The 26,082-nt window shown below is 42.0% G+C and overlaps 1 protein-coding gene across 1 annotated transcript in view; it reads left to right on the forward strand.

Moving 5' to 3' along the window:
• The window catches only part of LOC145407480 (uncharacterized), a 273,053-nt gene extending 248,051 nt beyond the window's left edge, over nucleotides 1-25,002 (forward strand). Inside the window, exon 4 of the mRNA XM_080278410.1 lies at nucleotides 24,209-25,002. Coding sequence (XP_080134536.1) covers nucleotides 24,209-25,002 — 794 coding nt within the window. The remainder of the gene's footprint in view (nucleotides 1-24,208) is intronic.
• Nucleotides 25,003-26,082: the final 1,080 nt, after the last annotated feature.

Genomic DNA, 26,082 nt, shown 5'->3' on the forward strand with positions numbered 1-26,082 from the left:
TGGTAAAAGTGGAAAAAGACCTGATTGGGATTATAAGTTAAGAAATAAAACCCTATACACATCAGAAAGAGAGAAAGACCTAGGTGTGATTATCAATAACAGACTAGCTCCGGCTGACCACATCAGCAAGAAGGTACGGAACATGTATACACTGCTTGCAAATATGAGAATAGCATTCGCATACATAAATGAAGACATGCTAAGAAGGATAATAACATCATTCATTAGACCAACCCTGGAATATGCACCAGTAGTCTGGAGTCCTCATCTCAAAAAGCACATAGACAAGATTGAAAAAGTTCAAAGGGCCGCTACAAGATGGATACCAAGCTTAAGGGACCTAAGCTACGAAGAAAGACTAAATAAACTGAATCTACCAACATTACAGGAGAGAAGGAAAAGAGGTGACAAGATAATGTTATATAAGTGCATATCAGGGAAGGAGAAAATAGACATAAATGATTACTTAACATATGGAGAAGCATCAGCAAGAGGACACTGCAAAAAACTGCATAAGAAGAGAGATGATAAAGACGCAAGGAAATTCAGTTTCCCAAACAGAGCAATTGATCAATGGAATGCACTACCGAATGAAATAGTGTGTGCCAAAACAATTCACAAATTTAAGGATATGTACGATAAATATGGTTTAAGACTCGGGACAGTACGAGCTTGACTCATTCCTGTAAAGATACAATTAGGTAAGAACACACACACACACACACACACACACACACACACACACACACACACACATGGATAAAAAGATGTCTAACACAAGAGGAACTGGAATTACTGAAAGAGAAAAGGGAGGAAGCAAAAACAAAAAATGGGGGAAGATCAGAAGAGGACAAGAAGAAATTCTTTTACAAAGTAATAGGATTGCAGGTACGAAAGTGGTACACAAACAGGATGGAAGAAAAAGGAGGAAGTTAGTAGAACCATGTCATGACAAGTATATAAACAAGATGATAAAGTTGATGTACTCAAATGTGGATGGAATGGTATCTAAATTACTAGAGATGAATGATTATGTCAGAGAAAATGAACCACAAATAATATGCCTAACTGAGACAAAATTAACACCAAGGATATCCAATGACATACTAAACTTAGAGGAATACAATATATGGAGAAGAGATAGAAATTTAAAAAAAGGAGGAGGAATTATAATATTAACTAAGAAAAATCTAGAAGTCAAGGAAATAAACCTAGATATACCATCACAAGTAGAACTGATTGCAGTAGAGATCGACACATCTGAAGGTAAAGTAATTGTAGCCAATTTGTATATGCCACCCAGATCAAACACATGGGAAAGAGACGAATATGAGGACCTGGCAGAGAGTACAATTCAGAGTATAAGATCCTTGCTACATAAAATGGAAGAGAAATCGGAAAGAATTATACTAACTGGGGATTTCAATACAAATATAAATTGGAATACTCTAGATATAAATAGCCAAGAAAGCTGTTGGGACCAAAAGCTCCTGGATCTCGTACAAGAGTTTTTCTTAATGCAACACGTGAGGGAAACCACTAGAAAAAGAGGACTTGATGTACCTTCATTGCTAGATCTAATATTTACTAGGCAAGAAAATGACATTGACAGTTTAATATATCACCCTCCACTCGGCAAAAGCGATCATGCAGTACTAAATTATAACTTCAGGATAGCATATGACATAGTAAACAGCAATGACAGTTACAAAAAGAGCCTAAACTATAAAAAGGGAAATTATCAAGACCTAAAGAAGTATTTCTTAGAAGTTGATTGGGAAAATGAGCTTAGAGGTCAAGATTTAAATGCTGTATATAAAAAATTTTGTGAATTTTATGAAATAGGAGTCCAGAAGTACATCCCACAGCACAAAGAAGCAGATAAGAAAATACAGAAATGGTTCAATACAGAATGTAAAAAATCAAAAGAAAGAAGAGATTTGTTGTGGAATAGATACAGAAGACACAATAGTGAAAGGGCGTATAATAATTACAAACAGGCAAGAAACGACTATACAAGAATAAGGAGGGAAGCCCAAAAACAATTTGAGGAGGATATAATAAATAAAAGTAGTGATCAACCAAAGCTGTTTTACAGCTATATCAGAAGCAAAACCAAAGTAAAAGATATAATACAATCCATCACGGACGAGGGAATCAATTATACACAAGAGAAAGATATTTGTGAAGCACTAAATAAGAATTTCCAATTAGTTTTTACAGAAGAAAAAAATTTTGAGGGAATATGCGGAACATGCATGTCCACACATACTACCAGATATACAAATAGCAGAAAAAGTAATACAAGAGGAGTTAAGTAGATTAGACAGAGGAAAAGCAAGTGGTCCTGGTGAAATTTCATGTTGGGTGTTACGAGAATGTGCAAAGGAGTTAAGTAAACCATTATTTTCAATTTTCAAGAAATCCTTGACTCAAGGGAAACTACCTGATATTTGGAAAAAAGCAAATATAGTCCCCTTATTCAAGAGAGGAAATAGACAAAATCCTCTCAACTACCGACCAGTATCACTGACCAGTGTTGTAAGCAAGGTATTAGAAAAACTTATAAGAAAAGCTTGGGTAAAACATCTAGAAGAACACAGTATGATAACAGAAAGACAGTTTGGTTTCAGAAAAGGAAAATCATGTGTTACTAATCTGTTGAGCTACTATGACAGAGTAACAAACACAATACAGGAAAGGGAAGGATGGGTGGACAGTATCTATTTAGATTTCAAGAAAGCTTTTGACACAGTACCACACCAAAGACTTTTATGGAAGCTGTACCATCAAGGAGGAATTCGAGGCAAACTGTTCTGTTGGATGCAAGACTTTCTCATAAAAAGAGAAATGAGAACAGTACTAAGAGGAAACTACTCATCATGGAAAGAAGTGACTAGTGGAGTACCACAGGGTTCGGTGCTGGCACCAATCATGTTTCTAGTGTACATAAATGATATAAACAGTAACACTGGAAATGAGAGCTATCTGAATATGTTTGCAGATGATGCAAAAATACAAAGGAGAATTACTAGCACAGACTCTTGTAGGGAGCTACAAGAAGAATTAAATAAACTTCATGAATGGAGTAGTACATGGCAAATGGAATTCAATGTGGACAAGTGTCATGTAATCAAGATTGGTAAAAGTGGAAAAAGACCTGATTGGGATTATAAGTTAGGAAATAAAACCCTATACACATCAGAAAGAGAGAAAGACCTAGGTGTGATTATCAATAACAGACTATCTCCGGCTGACCACATCAGCGAGAAGGTACGGAACATGTATACACTGCTTGCAAATATGAGAATAGCATTCACATACATAAATGAGGACATGCTAAGAAGGATAATAACATCATTCATTAGACCAACCCTGGAATATGCATCAGTAGTCTGGAGTCCTCATCTCAAAAAGCATATAGACAAGATTGAAAAAGTTCAAAGGGCCGCTACAAGATGGATACCAAGCTTAAGGGACCTAAGCTACGAAGAAAGACTAAATAAACTGAATCTACCAACACTACAGGAGAGAAGGAAAAGAGGTGACATGATAATGCTATATAAGTGCATATCAGGAAAGGAGAAAATAGACATAAATGATTACTTAACATATGGAGAAGCATCAGCAAGAGGACACTGCAAAAAACTGCATAAGAAGAGAGGTGATAAAGACGTAAGGAAATTCAGTTTCCCAAACAGAGCAATTGATCAATGGAATGCACTACCGAATGAAATAGTGTGTGCCAAAACAATTCACAAATTTAAGGATATGTACGATAAATATGGTTTAAGACACGGGACAATACGAGCTTGACTCATTCCTGTAAAGATACAATTAGGTAAGAACAATTAGGTAAGAACACACACACACACACACACACACACACAAAGTCCCGGTCTGAGGTGGCTGGCATGAAGGACACTAACAGTCAGAAGCTAAATACTCAATGGCCTTACTAATTATAAATAACAGTTTCAGTAATGGAGACTTAGATGACCATGTATTATCATAAATACACGGTAAGGTAAGCATTCTGTGGGTTAGATAAGCACACACATCATGTATTGAGATACTGCACCGTGCCAAGCCCAGTGATAATTCTTAAACAAAAACAGGTGATGCCATTCAATGTAAGGCAGTGGTGAAAGACTTGTAGTTCTTGTATTTCCACTTTAAATAATTTAATGCCAAATTATTATCCTAACCTAATTTATGATGTTTTAATGTGTTTGGATAAGTTACCATTGGTTAGTTTAGGTTAGATCAAGCTAGGTTATGGTTCAGTAAGGTTTAGACTGTGATAGGTTAGGTTATGATTGGCTTTGTTAAGTGGGTTAGTTTAGTTTTGGTTGGGTTAGGTTGTTAGGTTAGACAATTAAAGTTAGTTAACATGTGTGTTTGAATAGGTACAGTAAGGTTTGGCTTGTAATAATAAGTATTGAACTAGGTTCATGTTGTCCTGTCTTCAATTATTATGAATATGTAAGGATGAATTTATTCAGCTTATGGAAAAATATACTGAACTGGAGGTGCTATATACAAGGTGCTGTCCATAATTTTCTGGACTAATGCTATATACATTTGAAGACTCACCATATCTCCTACTGGCCACCATCACCCTTGAAGTAGTTCCCTTGTGCATTGATACACCAGTCCCAGAGTTTCCTCCATTGCTGGAATGCTCCCTGGAAGCCCTTACAATGAGAGTGTCAAGCACTGCCTGTTGTTTGTTCTGGATGCCCTCATTGGTATCAAAACAATGTCCTCTCAGCTTAATCTTCATTTTTAGGAACAGAAATATGTCCCAGTGGGCCTGGACAAGAAGGTTTCATCTTTTGATGTGAGTCCAAGAAGCTAAGTGCAGATATCAATGCATTGCTGCATGTGGTCAGCCATCAGGAGCCTGGGGACAATTTGGCTGTGATGTGTCGCTTGCTCAATTCTTTAGTGGGAATCATCTGACATGTCACAAAGCCAATTCCCACCCCTTCACCATTATCATCAATGCTCCGACGTCAATCCTCATGGATGAGCTGCTGAATTTTTGCTACATTCTGAGCAGGGGTGGCATTGATTAAATCAAATTGATTTAATCATGTGATTAAATCATTGATTTTTTTTCTTACAAATTTTTTTTTTTTTTTTTTTTTTAATATAAAAGTTACCAAAAATAAAATCTAAAGGTTTTAGTTTACAACTTGTGTTGGCATTCATTTATTCAGATACTTAAGCATTAAGTTAGCAGAATTTGGAGAATGGTGCCATTAGAAATTGCTTCATTGTATGACAGAAAAAATATTTTTACATTTGTTTAACTAAGTAGCAATTGAAATTATTTGTACATCTGAAATAATGAGCCATAAATAAAAAACCAAACCCATAAGACTAGGTAGACAATGCTTGGTCACTTAAGTCCATGTCATAATAATATCAGCTTAAGATTTTTCTGTGTGGTAATATAATCAACTTTGGAATATGCTGTCTTGATTACCACTGGCAACTCAGCCTCAACTGTATAGAGTACAGACAGGACTGGAACAGTTATATATCTAGATTCTGGGCAGTGGCTTTCAGCCTGAACCATCAGTGGATAGACAAGACATGAAGTTCATAGTATTCAGTATACTGCTTTTGAAATATTAGCTATATAATAAATAAGAATCAAATGAATACAAAAAATCAAATAAATTGAATAAATAAAAAAAATTATTGATTTTTTATTTTTTTTGTTTCGTTTTGTTTCATTTCGTTTTTAAAGGCTCCAACATGCTTGCATGCGTTGGCCTTGGTCACCTAATGGCGGCTGTCCATGCTGCACGATCCATTGTAGCCTCCCTGTTCAGTCCCTTAACCCTGAGGTGACACTTAATGACCTCGTCCCATGTCTTTCTCGGCCTACCCCTTGTATCCCCACCCCCAATATTTACATTTCTCACCTTCCTCACCTAATTATCATCTCCCATCCTCTCCACATGTCCAAAGCATCTCACCGACATTTCATAACTTCACCACCATTCGACAAGACCGGACCGATGGCAGTGGACTCATCAGCCTGATACACAAGTCCATCAACTTTGCAGAATCCAGTTTCGTTTCGTTTCGTTTCGTTTTTAAAGGCTCCAACATGCTTGCATGTGTCGGCCTTGGTCACCTAATGGCGGCTCTCCACACTGCACGATCCATTGCAGCCTCCCTGTTCAGTCCCTTAACCCTAAGGTCACACTTAATGACCTCGTCCCATGTCTTTCTCGGTCTACCCCTCATAACCCCACCCCCAATATTAACACTTCTCACCTTCCTCACCCAATTATCATCTCCCATCCTCTCCACATGTCCAAACCACCTCAATCTACCTCTCCTCATCACAACACCAATACACTCCAGTCCCATCCTACCTCTCAACTCTTCCATTGTAAACCCAGCCCCTCCAGGCCTTGGACGCAGGGACACACTGCACATCCACCTAATCATTGTCATTTCTGTACGTCTGAGCCGGCGAATGTCTTCCTCCTTCACTGCCCAGGTCTCACTGCCATACAGCATTACACTCCTAACACATGCTGCATACAAAGACCCCTTAGCACGTAGGGAGAGCCCTCTCGGTGTCAGGAGAGGCAAGAGCTCCCTGAACTTCTTCCAACCACTTCTTACCCTAGCCACAGAGCTAGCTCCAGCCCCACCTCCAGCACACAACATGTCTCCCAAATAACAAAACTCTTCCACACACTCAAGAGATTCACCAGCAAGTTCAATCCTTTCACGTCTGACGATCTCCACCTGCTCACCCTGGCACGCCGTACACATAAAATCAGCATTATCTCGCAGTCTACCTCTGATACCATTACATCTCTTATGCACTCATTTATCGCACACACCGCACAAGATGGAATTACTTCCCACGCCCTTGTGGCAAACTGCACATGGCCACTCTCCCTCGTCTTTGACAGTACCGCCACCAACCCTAGATATCATCACTTTTGTTTTATCTGCATTTACCCTTAAACCCTTTTGCCCCATACCATCTCTCCACTTCCTAAACCTTTCCTCCGCCTCCCTTTCATTCTCCGCAATCAACACCAAATCATCAGCATACAACAACTCCCACGGGAGTCCGTTTCTAAAGTCATGTGAAAGGGCTTCAAGTACCATGATAAACAACATGGGACTCAAGACTGACCCCTGATGCACACCAACATTCACGGAAAACTCATCACTCAAATCTCCATTCACTCTCACCTGGGTGTGAGCACCCACATACATGGCCATGACCACCCTAACCAGCCACTCCTCCAAGGCAAGCTTTCTCATTGCCCACTTCACCACCTCTCTAGGGACTCTGTCAAAGGCCTTTTCCAAATCAACAAAAACAAAATAAAGATCCCTTCTCCTACCAATATATTTTTCCTGAAGCTGTCGAACACTGAATATGGCATCAGTGGTCCCCCTACCTGGCATAAACCCAAACTGCATCTCATCAATATTCACTCTTTCTCTAATCATACCTTCTAAAACTCTCTCCATTACCTTCATTATCTGATCTAAAAACTTTATACCTATATAATTTCCTCTTTCCAGGGCATCACCCTTCCCTTTATACACATTTACAATTACACTCTTCAGCCAATCATCTGGGACAACACACTCATAAATAATCCTATTTATCAGGTCATTGACTAAACTCACCCCTATATCGCCTGAGGCCTTCAACATTTCGGCAGTCAACCCAGACACACCTGCTGCCTTCCCCACCCTCATCCTGCCTATTGCCTCACTCACAGTAGCAGTATCAATCAAAGGCCAAGGGCCAGACACTGGATCTGCTGGCTCCAAACCTTCCCTGTCCCAGTCAAACTCCTCATTCAACAACCGGTTATAATGCTCTCTCCATGCATCTTTAATATCCTCACTGTTCACCACTACCCTTCCTTCATCATTCTTCACATACTGCTCACCTATGATATCCCAATTATCCCTCTTCACCTGACCTGCCACCCTAAATATATTTTTCCTTTCCCCATGATTTAGGTTATCAAGTAATTGTCTCTGTGACTCAGACTTTGCCCTGTATACCTCTCTCCTAGCCCTACGCTTGGCAGCCAGATATTCCTCTTTGCTACCACCCTTCTTCCATTCCTGGAAAAGCCTTCTTTTCTCCTTAATTGCAGCTTCTACACCCTCATCCCACCACGAAGGTACTTTATGTTTGGTGGTCCTCTTGTCCAGCCGCATGTTACATCAGTAACTCTCAAGAAATTGTTCTTGAGGGCTCTGTACTGTTCATTAACGCCTCTGTCTACAGCTCCCTGTTCAGCCACCACTCTCCTCAACTCGCTATAGAAGGCATCCCTTACTACTTGGTTTTTCAGCTTCCATATTTTCCTCCTAGGTACTAAGTCCTCTTTTTCATCACTTGTTCTTTAAGCACCATATCACAAATCAATATTTTGTGCTGCTGCACACACTCCTCACTTCCTATAACTTTAACATCCCTCACTAACCTCCTATCGGCCCTCCTAACCAGAAAATAATCTATCTGACTGCTATTTCCCCCAGACTCATACGTAATTAACATACTGTCTCTTTTCCTAAATTATGTGTTGCACACAATCATGTCCGTTGCCTCCCCAAACTCGATTATCCTTTCCCCTTCTGCATTCCTTAGACCATATGCACATCCCCTATGCACTCCTTCATAACCTTGTGCTGCTTCACCTACATGACCATTTAAGTCCCCTCCCAAAATCACTATCTCATCATCCTGCATACCACCCACTACACGTGTTAAATCATCCCAAAATCTATCTTTCTCTGATTCATCCAATCCTGCCTGTGGAGCATATGCCGATATAATCACAGCTATCTTTCTTCCCAACAGAATTTTCACTACCAATATCCTATCGCTTACTCTCAAAACATTCATAACATATTCCACCCATTTCTCCGCAACCATCACACCAACACCTCCATATCCGTCTGTCCCTCCCTGCCAAAACAACTTATAGCGACAGTCCTTCCCAACAATCTTTCTGGCTGATCCACCCCTGTACCGGACTTCCTGCAAACACGCCACATCCACCCACCTCCTACTGAATGCCTCAACGACTTCCCCTGCTCTTCCCCTCAAACTTCCCACATTCCATGAACCCACCCTCATCCCCATGGGTGATTTACTGTCCTCAGGCTTGCTTTGAAACCTTTTTTGTTTTGTCATCTTCAGTATTAATAAATGGGGACAGACACAGCACAGGTCCCACTCACTGCACAATCCCAGGTCCAGGCAATGGATCTGGGACCCCTAGCCCACCAGCTTACCAGTGGCTGTGGTAGTGGCCTTGGGGCACCCTGCCAGGACAGCTGCAGGGACACCCTCCAAGCGCGTCTTGGCACTGCAACTATCCCGCCATTATACACCCACTGATAGGGCAGCCTCCTGGGGCGCTACTCCCAGGTTCGGGCCCCTCTCTATTGGGCGGAAGTGGCAGCCTGGGAACCGCAATGCCCTGTACCCTCTAGCACAGGCCCAAGCCCCATCTTGCCCTGGGCCCATGATCTATGCCGGCGGAACCCCCACCACGCCTCCCCCCAGAAGTCCGCCACTAGGTAGCAGGGGCAAAGTTTTCTGGCCGCATGCCCTTGCTGGCGCCAACCCCTATAACGTAGTGGGATACGTTGTGTGAAATGTAAAGTGCATGTGGTGTAGTGCATAGATAGTTAGAGGAAATGTTTGGGAGAGTATGCTGGTCTACTCTCCATGTTACTGTCACACTGAAAAGGTCAGCAAAGGGGGATGGTTAGATAGCTAGTGAAACAGGAGCTCCAGCTCTCCCTATCACCAGCATTCCCATTCCCCTCGGGAGTACTACCCTGTTCGGCCCGTGCTACGGCACACACAAAGTCACTTCTCCCCCCACATGACACCACAACAGAATTGCAATCAATTAAAATACGCACTGGTAACAAATCACACAACAATCGCTAACACATACATTCCTCCCCAGTTGTCGCCCACAGTACCACACAATTACTCTCCACAGATACACCACATCACTAACATACCCAGCATCATCCTGGGTGGTGATTTCAACACCAAGTCGTCGGCCTGGCATGTCAACAACCCTGACACAGACAGAGGGCTGGTACTACAATCCCAGACAGATCATCTTTTCATACTAAACAGTCTAGACCAACATACCCATATCCCACACCAAGCCCTCTTCCTCCCATCATCTCCAGACATCACCTTCTGCTCCCCAAACCTCGCTCCCACTACATCATGGAGAGTGGTCAAAACTCTAGGTTCTGATCACCTCCCAATCATCATCACTACCAAAACCAGAATCACCCCAGCTGGCCACAAGCACACATACACTAATTATAAGAGAGCCAACTGGGAGGCCATTGTAACTGAAACAGAACAACATTTTGAAACATTAAACAGTACACCCATCACAAACATCAACACCGCTGTGCACATTTTCAATACAATCATCCAAAACGTAGACAAAAGACACATCCCTAGATGCAACAGAAAGAGACACAACCCCAACTTCACACCAGAAATTCAAGGCCTCATCAGACAACGGGACACATTGCGACACTCCCCAACACCACATACACAAGACACCATATGACAAATACAAGAACTCAACACTCAGATAAACAGTAAAATATCAGAACAGCAAACACTAAACTGGAAAAATTACCTCCAAACACTTGACCACAAAACAAACATCAGCAAACTCTACAAAACGCTAAACAGCATCACACTTTCCAACAGCAACACCACACAATCACATGCTGCCATCACAACAACAGTTACCATACCCTCAAACAAACAACAAGCAAACACTCTCATCAATCACTTTTCACAAGTCAGCCATCTAACCCCGCATCCGGAAGACCGACGTATCATCAGACGTAATAGACAGTTCCCCACAGACCCAGACTACGCACCTTTCACTTACAACCAGACGAAGCACATCATTAACCCGCCCAATCCCGACGTTTTCTGAGCTTTGGTCCGCCCCAGTCCCGGCTTTTTTGGACCATTTTTTATTTTGCTCAAACATTCGCTTTTGGTCAGAAACCAAGGAAAATCACAAAGAAAGGTGTCCCTTGGGTCCAGAAATGGCTTACCTGGAGCAGGTAAGTTTGACAGGTACTGCCATGCTCTATGAGTAGTCTTTTCGCCGTACGTTTTCTATGGTGGCACGGGTACTCTGAACTGATGCAGTATACGTTTATTATCATGTATTCATATGTTGGAAATATGTATACCAGAAGTATATTGGGTTTTATACAGAAAAAACTGAGAAATAAGGTATGTACCATTGTGCGAGCCTAGCAAAATCGGTCGATTATGTCACCGATGGATAACAAACATCGTTATTTCATCAGTTATTGTATTTTTTCATGTTCCATATTACTTCCACAATAACATCATACCATTTTCAACTTTACATAATTGTTTGAACATATTTTGAGGCATTATGACAAGAATTAGCATAAAAGTAGCACTTATTTACCAAGTGAGATCATTTTATTTCATGCTTTTTTCAGCTCAGATTCTATTTTTTCACCTTTTAGATTACTTATAATATATAACCCACTTACATGTTATACAATTAGTTTTATAGATGGACTTGCTGTACGAAAAGAATTAGCATAAGAATAGCGCTTATTTACCAAGTGACAACTTGGTCTTTCATGCTATTTTCAACTCAGATTCTATATTTTCATCTTTTTGATTACTTATAACATAACATATTACCCATTTACATGTTAGACAATTGTTTTTACAGAAGTACATGCTTTATGAAAAGAATTAGCATAGAAGTAGCGCTAATTTACGTAGGTAAATCATGTCGTCATTATTTTTTCACCTCTGAATTTATTTTCTCCCCCTTTATAGTACTTCTCACATTACATTCTGGCCTTTTCCATGTTACACATTTGCTTTCACAGTAATACACGATTTACAGTAAGCCTTATCCTAATATATATATATATAGAGAGAGAGAGAGAGAGAGTGAGGTGGGATGGTGGTACACTGGGAGACAGCTTATCCCATAATTGGTGGCTAAATTTAGAGCCCTTGGGGAATTTCCCACTCCTCTTACACTGTGAACAGAATTACTGACTGTATGTTCTATGACTTTCAACTTAGACTATTTTTCAGCTTACATGCTAACTTTACAGTAACTATACCTTTCATGCTTTTTTCAAGTCAGATTCTATTTTTTCACCTTTGTGATTACTTATAACATATAACCCAATTACATGTTAGACAATTGCTTTTACAGATGTACATGCTTTATGAAAAGAATTAGCATAGAGGTAGCGATAATTTACGTAGGTAAATCATGTCGTGTCATTATTTTTTCACCTCTGAATTTATTTTCTCCCCCTTTATAGTACTTCTCACATTACATTCTGGCCTTTTCCATGTTAGACATTTGCTTTCACAGTAGTACACGATTTACAGTAAGCCTTATCCTAATATATATATATATATAGAGAGAGAGAGAGAGAGAGAGAAAGAGAGAGAGTGTTGCCTCCCCCACACCACTCTCGCTTTCACGAATCTGTCTGCGCTCTCCCGCCCCAACACTTTCACTTTCTGCTGCCCTAACCATCCCCACACCACTACTTCCTGCCACAGAACACATAGAAGGAACATACCTGTGGAACAGTCGCGATGTGACGTCTGTCCCAGTCCCACGTGGTGATATCTTTTCCTTCCCCAGCCAGGAAAATATGCCACCATGTACAGCTTCCTCGTCCTCGTCCTCATCTGATGGTATGTGTTGCTGCCTAGATGCAGCACGTGGTGCAGGCTGGCCGTCCCCTGCCCTCCTATATGTTATATATTTGACCTTCCTTGGGGAAGGGACCTCCTCATCACTGCTGGTGGTAACCTCCTCAGGCTGCATGTAATCGACATTGAGGGTGTCGTCGTCCAGTGGGGAATCACTATCCCCTGTAAAGGTATCCAGGGCGACTTGTATCTCCTCGTCTGACAGCCCACGACGCACCATGTCTGACCTGGGTGACTGCTGACAGGTAAATGGAGAATCACAGGGTCAGGTGGGGTTAATCTGGGTCTAGGGGATTATCCGCCTGGCGGCGAGTAGGTGAGGCTTGCGTAGGCGGGCGAAACAAAAATCAGGCTCGAATTTTGAAAAATGTGAAAATTATGCAACTTGCAATGTTGCCACGTTAATTCACGTCGCCGGGACGGCGCGGATTAACAACTTCAAGCACTTATCTGCTTGTGGACCAGACAACATAAGAAACATTCACCTTAAACACCTAGGACCACAAGGCATACAAGCACTCACCAACATATCAAACTACAGCTACTCACACAACATAATACCCAACATCTGGAAGCATGGCAATATCATCACTATCCCTAAACCCAACAAAGACCCCACGTTACCCTCCTCACATCGCCCCATCACACTCCTCTGCACCCCCTCTAAAGTCACTGAACGATTGATACTACAACTAGTCACACCTCACATTCCCCTAGCCCAGTCATAACATGGCTTTAGGCCACTACACTCCACAAACACCCTCCTTACAGACCTTACACAGAGAGTTTTCGATGGCATAAATTCAACTAGGCCACCACACAGAACACTCCTAGTCACACTAGAGATTAGCAAAGCTTTTGATGCCATCCCCTGCCACAACCTCACAAACAAAATACTCAACACAAACATGCACAATAACACACAAAGATGGCTGGCAAACTACTTAGCAGGCAGATGTGCACACGTAACATTTGCTGGTCAGTCTTCTAACATCGGAAACTTCACAAACGGCGTCCCCCAAGGATCTGTTTTGTCCCCTGCACTCTTTAATCTATACATGCACAACGTACCCACACCCCACACACCACAGATACACATAGCTTCTTATGCAGATGATATAACACTTACATGTACACACCAAAATGCAAACACAGCTGCACACATCATTCAACCTTACCTCAACACACTACATGAATGGTTCACCACAAACAGGCTTAAAATAGCCCCAGCCAAATCTACAGTGACTCTTCTCACAAACTGGACAGCAGAACACAGTCACATCCTACACCTCACCATAAACAACACTCCCCTACCACACACACACACACACACACACACACACACACACACACACACAAAATCCTTGGTGTAACATACAATACATCAGTGTCATTTAAACAACACATCACAAACATTAAAAATAAAATAACACCAAGACTCAATGCTTTGAGGTCACTTGCCCATACAACATTCGGACACAACAAAGAAACCACCACCACAATATACAAACAATACATACATTCAGTGATGAATTATGCAAGCCCTGCCTGGGCTTCTAACCTCACCAAAACACACTACAACACTCTACAGACCATACAGAACAAGGCCCTAAAAATAATCACAGGCTGCACAGCTACTACACCCACAGACCACCTACATCAAGAAACCAAAGTCCTCAAAGTCAAGGATCACCTAGACATGAGAGGCACCCAGTTTCTTGCTGCAGCCTCCACAAACCCACAACATCCACTACAGTACATGGCAGCACATCCACCCACACCAAGGAACATCAAAACAACACCCAGCACATGATACCATACACAAATACTGTCATCTCTACCCCCTCGGCCACCTCAGACCAGCTTCCAGAAGCATATCCACACTCAGATCACTCGCCGCTCCATTCAGTCACTTAAAGACAACACAAAGCTGCATGCACGGCCTCCTGACATCCACCCTTCTGAATCCTATCTTCCTCGTGAGGACAGGGTCCACCTGGTCAGGCTGAGATGTGGGCACCATCCAGCCCTTTTAAGCTACCAGAAGAGGCTGGATGACTCCGTCGTTGATGCCTGTCCAGGATGCAACACAGCACCCCATACTATTAAGCACATTATGGAAGACTGCATTGCACACAATCACCTACGCCAACAACACAACATACACTCTTTGAGAGCTCTGTGGGAAAACCCGGTCTCGGCCATGGCTTTCCTAAGGGACTTGGGGCTGTTCGGCCAGACTGCCTAGGGAACAACTACTGCTACTACTACCTCTCCTCATCACAACACCAATACACTCCAGTCCCATCCTACCTCTCAACTCTTCCATTGTGAACCCAGCCCCCCCAGACCTTGGACGCAGGGACGCATTACACATCCACCTAATCATTGTCATTTCTGTACGTCTGAGCCGGCGAATATCCTCCTCCTTTAGTGCCCAACCTTGATTCTGAGGAGTTGTGCTGGTTGAGGGCCTCCCAGTGTGGTTATCATTGTCAACTGATGTTCGACCAGCCTTGAACCGTGCCTGCCACTGAAACACCTGTGTCCAACCGAGGGATTGCTTATCAAACACTTGTTGAATCATTGTCAGGGTCTATTTTGCATTTTCCCTGAGTTTGTGGAAAATTTGATGCAAAGCCAATGTCCCTTTTTTATATCTGTCTGAGAATCGCCTGACGACACATGTGTGAGAGCACACAAATGAATGTCCCAAAGCCCGACGTCCACCTAGCTCCTCACTGCAAGGCACATTGACTCACAATGCATGATAGTACCGCCACCTAGAGATGCATTATGCTATTAATCCGTTTAAGCATCGTGATCCTTGTCCTGAAAATTTTGGATATCACCTCGTATGACCCTGAATCCAGTGCAGTTACCATTTTTAACATCCTATAATTCTAAAGAGACTGGTGGTGACAGAATGAAGAATGTCAGTCCTATGATTCTGAAGGGTTTTGGTGGTGACAGTGTAGAATAAGTTAGTGGAACAGCACTAGGCTGGTATTGGAAGCATCCAGTCTACATTAGGAAACAAATGCGAGAGCAATCAGTAGCTACCTATTGTTTAGTGTGCAGAGGTGGCACTAGGCAGAGTAGCGTGGTACCCATATTCACCACATAGGACTTGCCAGATGTGTGATACAATCAGTGGTTGTTTTTTGTTGCTGATCAACCCCAGACTGTCTGGCCAAGCAGATCCATCAGCTACAGGCAAGCAACACTACAGGGTTGTCCCATGCAATGACCTGATGTTCCTTTGTGGCTGACAGTGCCTAACCCAAGCATGGTGCGGGGAATAGTGTGGTTTGGTTCCTGGATGAATGCCACATTTGCATCTCCACGTAGTTAATAGGGGCACCATAGCAGGCTTCACTTCACCCTGTAATTTGGTTATATTGTTACCAGCCAGAGTTGTAATGGTTTCCTGTGTTATAGGAAACTATTAGGCTTGCCATTGAGCATAGAGCCACCGGATATGGAAAGGAGAGTCGTAAAAAGTATCAGAAAAGGAAGGGAGAGGTAAAATGAGAGGAAGGGAGATGCAGAAATAAAATGAGAAGGGGGAAGGGAAAAGTTCAGTACTACCATACATCAAGTGAGTGGATAATGGTTGCCACCGCCTCATACTTTCAGTCATTGTTTAAATTATGTAATTGGCGAGTGATGAGAAGGGTGGGTGGTGAACTGAATGAAAGGAAGGCAGTGATTGATTATGTGTGTGTGGATGAAAGGATGTGAAAATGTGTAATGGATGCAAGAACTTATAGAGGTTGGGGGAGTGGACTTTCTGACCACTACTTGGTGGTGGCCAGAATTAGGATTCAAGTAAGATGGAGGAATAGAAGGGAAAGACGAGAGGAAGGAGTAGTTGCAAGGAGAGTGGAAAGGTTACAAGAGGATGAGAAAAAGGCAGAGTATAAGAGAGAAGTGGAGGAACGATTGGGCAAAAATGAATTGGAGCAGATGGGAGACGTGGAAGGTGTGTGTAGGATATTTACAGAAGAAATATGTGCAGCATGTGATGTGGTGTGTGAAAGGAAGAGAAGACGGAGGGGGGTGCAAGGAACAGCGTTGTGGACTGAAGAGGTGAGACAGGCTGTGGCACAAAAGAAGAAAGCATACAATGAATGGATGAGAAATAGGGGCGTGGAAGAAGTTGAGAGGCGGAAGAGAGAGTTATATGTAGAAAGAAAGAGAGAGGTGAAAAGATTAGTAAGAGAGAGTAAGAAGAGAGTGGATGAGGAATTTGGAAGGAATTTGAGTGTAAAGTGGAGGGACTGTAAGAAAATGTTCTGGAAAGAGGTGAAAAGAGTAAGACAGGGTGGAAGTGAAGTTAGCAGGGGAGTGAAAGATAAAAATGGTAGATTACTAGTGGAGGAGGGAGAAAAAGTGAGCAGATGGAGAGAACACTTTAAGGAATTGTTGAACATAGAGGATGGAAGTAATGCGAGTATAAGTGGCTGGGGAATGGCTGGGAAAAGTAGGGAGGTGAGAAGACAGGAAGAAATCAGTAGGATAGAAGTTGTGGAAGCAATGAAGAAAGTTAAATCGGGGAAAGCCCCAGGAATTGATGGAGTGTGTGGTGAAACGCTGAAGCATGGGGGAGAGATAGTAGTAGAATGGATGTGGAAGATGTGCAGATTGGTCTGGGAGGAAGGTAGAGTCCCAGAGGATTGGAAGTCAGGTATAAGGAAAAGGGGAAAAAGAAGTGTGTGGTAATCATAGGGGCATTTGTCTTCTTAGTATAATAGGAAATGTGTATGGTAAGATACTTATTGACAGAGTTAGAGAAAGAACAGAGAAATTAGTTGGAGAAGAACAGGGAGGCTTTAGGAAGGGAAGAGGTTGTGTAGATCAGATATTCATTCTTAGATCTTTAGTGGAAAAGTTTCTAGAGAAGGGAAAGAAGTTGTATGCGGCTTTCATGGATTTGGAGAAAGCATATGACAGGGTGGATAGAAAAGGATTGTGGAAAGTGTTAAGAATATATGGAGTAGATGGGAAGTTGTTGAATGCTGTGAAGAGTATGTATGATGGCGCGAAGGCTGCAGTGCGTGTGGATGGTGAACTAAGTGAATTTTTCTCTTTGAAGGTTGGGTTGAAACAGGGATGTGTCATGTCTCCATGGTTGTTCAATCTGTACATGGATGGGGTAATAAAAGAGGTACAAGGTAGGGTAGTGGATATTGGAGTAGCCCTGGTGAGAGAGGATAGTGTTTGGAAACTCCCTGTACTGTTGTTTGCAGATGATACTGTGTTGTTGAGTGAAGACGAAGGGGAGCTGCAAGGCTTGGTGGATGAGTTTGGGACAGTGTGTAAGAAACGGAATCTAGAGGTGAATGTAGGGAAGAGTAAAGTGATGGTCTTTGAGAGAGGTGAAGTCAGTGAATGTACAGCGAGGTTGGATGGTGAGGAATTGGAAAATGTGAGTACGTTTAAGTACTTGGGTAGTGTGATGAGTAAGGATGGAGGTTTGGAGGGTGAAGTGCTTGAAAGGGTACAGCAGGGAAGAAAGGTTGCTGGTTCTTTGAAAGCAGTGATAAGAAACAGGGAAGTGAGCATGGAAGTGAAAGAGTTACTACATGACAGTATTGTGATACCAACTCTAACGTATGGAAGTGAAGCTTGGACGTTGTTGGAAGGACACAAGTCAAGAGTGAGAGCAGTGGAAATGAGTTATTTAAGAGGAGCCTGTGGAGTCACATGGAGAGACAGGCTGACGAATGAGGATATAAAGGAGCGTTGTGGTGTGGATGTGGATGTGATAGGAAGCGTTATGAGGAACACACTGAGGTGGTTTGGCCATGTGGAGAGGTTGGAGGGTGAAAGACTGACGAAGAGAGTGTATGTGAGTGAGGTGGAGGGGGGAAGAGGGAGGGGGAAGTCGAGGATGAGATGGAGGGATGGAGTGGAGAGGTATATGAGAGAGGGGGGTGTGAGTTGGGAGCAGGGCAGTGAAATGGCGGGGGACAGGGCGACTTGGAGGCGATTTGTTTGTGGCCACCCCAAACGGGATTAAGGCATCTGGCAATAGATAGATAGATAGATAGATAGACAATTGCTGTGTTTATCTTTGTTTTAGGAATACTTTACATTTAAGCTTTACTAGTTTCTGTATTTCCTCAGGACTATACTATACTATTACTATATACCTACGGTGCTTCCCCCAAGGAAAGGGAGGCAGCCGAGACAGGACGAAAAACTCCCCATTTACTCATCTATTCAAACACATTCATTCGCATCTTAGCCCCAAATGGGAGAACAGACAGATCCTCACCGCACCACACCGCACAAGGGTCAACTGCGCAATGCAATCAGTGATATCCGCAGTAGGGCCCAACAGCAGAGCTGGTTTACCCCTGCCACATCATAACAGACTCATTCCCTTACCAGCACCTGACCTGACTAGCTGATCAGACCAAATGCGGGAGAATATCCCCTCAGGGCTGCGTCATCACTTATTCATTCACAATTTCTCTCCATTTATTTCTGTCATGCACAGCCACTCTTCCTTGCTCAACAGACATCCCTCTCGCATCCAGTACTCTCTTCACACTGTCCATCCATCCTATTTGTGGTCTATCTGAGCCTTACACCTCTCACATCAGATCTAGTTATCTTTTTCACCAATCGCTCATTATCCATTCTCTCCATATGCCCAAACCATCGCAACACCCTCTGCTCAACTCTACCAGCCATCTTCCGAACAACTCCAGTTCTTCTTCGCACTTCATCATTTTGCACTCGATCCATACGCGTCACTCCACACATACTCCTCAGACACCTCATCTCCATTACATTCAAACTTTTCCTCTCTGCTACACCCATATTCCATGTTTCAGCCCCATATAATGAGTTGGTACCACAACACCCTCATACAGCCTTCTCTTTACGTTCATTCCAAGCGAACAAGATCTAAACACTTTTTTCATTCCTCGCAGCACCTTTCCTACTTCATTTATTCTAAACTTTACTTCTGCATCTATTCTTCCATCCAAAGCAACATGTGACCCTAGATATTTAAAACACTCTGCCTCCTCAAGCAACTCGCCATTTCCTCAGGAAGTACACATTAATCGGTTGATTTCCAGGCCAATGACTTCTGAGAGTATTACATAATTGGGTTGATGTAACATTAAGTACTTGTCCACTAGATTGTTTATTGTTGTGTATGTAATGAAGTGACCTGTGATTCAGGTGTGTGGTGAGAGAGCAACTGGATGCGCACATGGCTGCTTACAGTCAGTTCATCAGAGGAGCTGATGTGGATTCTGCAGACCCCATCTAAAAGGTAATGATTGTGCCAAGACTTAAATCTTCATGTTGATGTTTCTGGCTCAGGCTTTATAAAGTGTTGTACCGTAAACCATTGTTTTGCATGGCTAACGTATTCACAGGTTATACAGTGCATTGTGCAAATGGAATATGCAAAAAAAAAAAAGCTTAAGAATCCCCCTGTTTTGGTATTGGGGAAAAGTGAATCAGACATTTTCCCAAAGGTCCTTCTCTTGGCTCTTTAACCCCTAGGGTATGCAATTCCCCAGCCTCGACTACCCCCCAGGATGCAAAAACAGGCCTATTTTTCGACTGTGTCAAAAATTAAAAGTTTTATGCCCGATTTATAGAGCTAGAATTTACACACCTGAAAATGCAAACCCCACCCTCCTAGACCCAATAGTTACTGAGCTATAGGCCGTCAAAGTTGATAATAGTTACCCGTCACGGCCCTGGCGAGAAAGAAAATACGCCACTCGCACCTGTTTTCTTCACAAAAATACATACAAAAATCACCAAAATCAATTTTTGTGTGTGTACAGATGTTATAAACCTTTGTAATGTGACTAGAAAAAACTAAAATGGTGACAAACCCCCAAAATAAATATGATAAGTAGTGAAAATTATCCTCCCCTCCTCTTCTCTCCCCATACCTCCAATCCCTTCCCCACTCTTCCCTTCCCTTTCCTCCTGTCCTCTCCTCTCCCCTCACCTAACCTCGCTTCCCCTCGTCTGACCTTCCCTCCCTCTTTCCCCTCCCCCTTCCCTCCCCGCCGAGCTGTCAAATCTAGCTAGGGAAAATGGTCATGAACCCCCCAATAAAAATAAAAATATTATCCTCCCCTTCTCTCCCTCCCCATACCTCCAGTCCCCTCCCTCCCTTTCCCTATCCTTCCCTCCTCTCCCCTCCCCATACCTCCAGTCCCCTCCCTCCCCTTCCCTTCCCTCTCCTCCTCTCTCCTCCCCTTCCCTCCCCTCCCCTTGCCTAACCTCCCCTCCCCCCTCCCCTCCCCTCTGAGCTGTCAGATCTAGCTAGTTTTCATTTCGTTTCATTTTGTTCCATTTTTGAAGGCTCCAATATGCATGCGTCGGCATAAAATAAAATTTCTTTTTCGAGTGGGTTTCAAATAAAGACAGCTAAAATAATTGTGGTGTGCATATTTGTATGCAAAGACACGAATAAATTACAGGTAATGATTCCGAAGCATGTGCCATAAAGCGTAAAAAATACGCAAAATATTCAAGGCGGGTAGGTAAAGGTACTGCGTGCTGGGGGTGGGGGTGGGGGTGGGGGGAGGTTGTAGGAGGTGGTAAGGCCAGGAGGGGGTGTATGGGGATGGAGGGATGGGAGGAGACCATCACCAGACACAAACGAAGGACCCCAGTGGAGTATAGGGACATGGAGGGAGGGTAAGAGGGAAATACCCTTCTCCCAGATGACATGGGGGGGAGGGACATGGCGTGGATCCACATGGGAGGGGGGGGGGATGCATGAGGAGGGTGTGGAAGGGGTGGTGGTGGTGGTAAGATCGGTGGGAGGTAAGGTAGTAACAAGGTAGTGGGGTAGAGAGACATGGCGAGAGGGAGGTGGGGGTACACCCCCACTGCCTGGGTACGGGCCTAGGTACCCCCCTCTGGTGTGTCCAACACTTACTTCTGATTGGTTAAAAGCCATCTATGTCACAGCTGGGGTGGAGCCAGCTGACGCCAGTTTTTTGTGGATGTTCCACGATCAGCATTGCTCGTCCATTTAAGAAATTGTGCAGAAAGCTCAGTTGACGAGCTGAGTACTTTAGGGATTAAAAAGTTATTTGTTATCTTCAATACAGAAATTCTTCCAGTATACTATGGCTTACTGTCAGATTGTGCCACCATTGATGTTATCCATGTCTCTGATGCACAATAATGAGGTGGCAGGAAATTCAGAATACATACCAAAAGTAATATAGGAGTTACTTGATGATTATTCATGGACGGAACCACATTTTAAGGGTTAAATATGTATTGATCATGAATGTAACAGTAAAATGATATTAAATGTTAAATAAATTGTATTTTTTGTTTATAACGGTTCATGTTGTACACAGAGATTTGCAAACATTGTCTTGGACAAAGACACAACATTTTTTCTTTAGCTGGATTCATATACATTTCCATATGTCTTTTATTGCTCAACAAATTGAATAACCATAAAAATTAATCAGATTTTTTTTTTTTTTTTTTTTTTTTTTTTTTCAGATAGTATAAATGAGCTCCAAGCAAAATTAGAGTTCACTGGACGGTGTTATTAAGTTGATGGAGATGCTGGTCTAATGGCAGCTGTTGTTCCAGGTTCACAGCTGGAGGCAGAGCAGTGAAGCAGTCATAAACACTGTCGTCATCAGGGTGCTGCCTGAGTAATGGATGATAAGTGTAAAACAGGACTGAGGGCACATCTTATGTTGTGTTAGCACATCCAACAAGAAGTACCTCAGCCAACAACTTATGGGTTATTATCCATGTAGTGTCCTGTGGAAGATTTGTTTTTCTCAAATAGGAGCTGATTTTGGATGATATATATATATACCTGGTGTGTTATCCTCTGTAGTATCTGTTGCTGCAGAGACGATAGGTAATAGCTAGTGAAATAAGGAAGACAGTGGTAATATCAACTTAATCCTTTGGCCCTGTGAGGCGACTGTGGTTGCCCTACTAATTATTCTTTGTGACGCATCAGGTGACTGTGGTTGCCCTACTAATTACTCTTTGTGACGCATCAGGTGACTGTGGTTGCCCTACTAATTATTCTTTGTGACGCATCAGGTGACTGTGGTTGCCCTACTAATTATTCTTCGTGACGCGTCAGGCGACCAAGTCCACAGCTGAAAAAAACACATTTCCATCCACACATTTGTTGTTTTTGTATAAATACAGTAAGTTGTGATTTATGTGCCAACAAACAGTATACATGTGTCTAGTGTATATATACAAGTGAAAAACCTTGCTTGAAATAAATATAATGTCATTATAGCAAAATTAGATTGTAGCACAAATGAATTATTTTTGAATTTTATCTCAGAAAATTACAATGTTCTCGAACAGATATGGTTAGTTTTGATTTCTCTTTAAGTGCCAACAAACAGTGTAGCCTACATGTGCCTAGTGTAGATATACAAGTAAAAAACCTTGCTTGACATAAATAATCTCATCATTATTGCAAAAGTACACAATAGCAATTTTTTTTTTTTTTTTTTTTTTTTAAATTTTGTTCATAAAAGGTGCATTTTTGAACATTATCACACTAAAAAATGAGAACTTCACTGTCATTTCCCAGTGGAAAAGTAACAACAAAGTTATAATTAGCACAATAATTTTTTAGGGACTTCGGCCACGACCAGAGGAATGACGAAGAAATGATAGGTCACGGCCAAAGGGTTAAAGGAATTATAGTCTGTGTTGATATTTTATCCTTTTTATGTTTTTACAATCATTATCCAGTAATGATGATAAATTTTTGACATTGTCCATTGTAAAGGGAGCATCTTATTGGTGAAGGTAAGTCATCCTGTTGGTGGTAGACAGTAAGATTAACACCAAGGTAGAGTAACTGAACTATAGTGGAATTTGAGAGAGCTGGAAGTAATGATATAATGGAGGTGGTAAAGGAAGAACCAAATGCAAAGTTAGAGTGTGAGGTGTGTGACAGAATATTGGAGGTGGTAAAGGAAGAACCAGATGAACAGGCAGAGTGTGAGGAGGGTGACAGAATATTGGAGGCAGTAAAAGAAGAACCAGATGTACAGTCAGAGTGTGAAGTGGGTGACAAAATATTCCTCAGTGGCAATGAGACTGTCCTGGACACAGTGTCCTCAGCTGAAGTTAAGCAGTTCAGATGTTTAAAATGTGGTAAAGCATTTCATTTTAAGAACAATCTCATCCGACATGCAGTTGTTCATTCAGGAGTGAAGAATTTCAAGTGTGATAAATGTGATAAACTATTTGCACAGAAGCGTGATCTCACCAAACACAAATTATTTCATTCAGGAGTGAAGAATTTCAAATGTGATGAATGTGGTAAACGATTTGCACTGAAGGGGTATCTCACCAAACATCTGTTAATTCATTCAGGAGTGAAGAATTTCAAGTGTGATGAATGTGGTAAACTATTTACACTGAAGAGTGATCTCACCAAACACCTGTTAATTCATTCAGGAGTGAAGAATTTCAAGTGTGATGAATGTGGTAAAGGATTTTCACAGAAGTGTGATCTTACCAAACACCTGTTAATTCATTTAGGACTGAAGAATTTCAAGTGTGATGAATGTGGTAAACTATTTTCACAGAAGGCTGTCCTCACTCAGCACCTGTTAATTCATTCAGGAGTGAAGAATTTCAAGTGTGATGAATGTGGTAAACTATTTGCACAGAAGGGGTATCTCACCAAACACCTGTTAATTCATTCAGGAGTGAAGAATTTCAAGTGTGATGCATGTGGTAAACTATTTGCACAGAAGGGTGATCTCACCAGACACCTGTTAATTCATTCAGGAGTGAAGAATTTCAAGTGTGATGCATGTGATAAAGGATTTGTACAGAAGGGTGATCTCACCAAACACCTGGTAATTCATTCAGGAGTGAAGAATTTCAAGTGTGATGAATGTGGTAAACTATTTGCAGGGAAACGTGATCTCATTCAGCACCTGTTAATTCATTCAGGAGTGAAGAATTTCAAGTGTGATGAATGTGGTAAACTATTTGCACGGAAGAGTGATCTCATTCAGCACCTGTTAATTCATTCAGGAGTGAAGAATTTCAAGTGTGATGAATGTGGTAAACTATTTGCACAGAAGCGTGGTCTCACTCAGCACCTATTAATTCATTCAGGAGTGAGGAATTACAAGTGTGATGATTGTGGTAAATGATTTGCACAGAAGGCTGGTCTCACCTATCACCTATTCAGGAGTGAACAGTTTCAAGTGTGATGAATGTGGTAAACTATTTGCACAGAAGGATGGTCTCACTCAGCACCTGTTAATTCATTCAGTAATGAAGAATTTCAAGTGTGTTTAATGTTGTCAGCATCTTAGTAGGAAAAGCGTTCTCACCGGACACCTATTAAATCATTGTGGAGAGCAGAGTTTCTAGTGTGCTGAATGTGGTAAACGGTTAACTCATTTGATGTCATCCGACACTGTTTAATTCAGTAAGGAGTGAAAAAATTCAAGTGTGATGAATGGGGTAAATGGTTTTATTTTAAGTCCTCTCCAGTATCAGTTCAGGAGTGAAAAAAATTGAAATATGATGACTGGAAAACTGTAGCAAAAATTCTTATTCACTTGGCACCCAACTGTTCATTCAGGTGTGAAAACATTCATATAGTTATGATAATTGTGGCAAAGCTTGTAGAAGAAATCAGGCTTTAACCAGGCATGGTGCCATTCAGTAACAAGTGAGGGAGAAGACATGTTTTACCTCTTAGGCTGGTTTGCCAAAGTAATGAAAATTTTTAAAAAGTTGGTTGTAGAAAAAAAAGAATGAAAAGTGTGTGCTTAGGTTTGTAGTGCCCCTTTAGCTACTGTTGGTACTTGTGGCAGGCCACCCCTCATGCAGCGTGTCATGTTCTACTGAGGCAAGACACCATTAACCATGAGTGATAAAATAATGTCAAACTCTGGATGTAGTAAACCCTCGATATAACAAACCTTGTTTTAACAAATTTCAGTTTTAACTGCCACTTTGAGTTGGCTGAACATTATATTCTTCTAACGAACTTTGTTAATAGAATGGACGTGCAGGAAACACCCACCAGCATGGTGTTCTCCCTCCCCCTCCCACAAACAGACAGTGTGTGTGTGCATTAAACACATGTTTAATTTACATGCAGCTGTTCTGTACTGTTTGCATTGCTATACTCTATCATACAGTGAGTTTACCCAAACTTTCTCTGTAAATACCGAACAACAAATGTACAGTAGTGTATAGGCAGTATACAGTATAGTTCA

This window comes from Coenobita brevimanus, chromosome 73 (assembly GCF_032717465.1).
Source record: "Coenobita brevimanus isolate Jiangsu-jjx chromosome 73, ASM3271746v2, whole genome shotgun sequence".
NCBI lineage: Eukaryota > Metazoa > Arthropoda > Malacostraca > Decapoda > Coenobitidae > Coenobita > Coenobita brevimanus.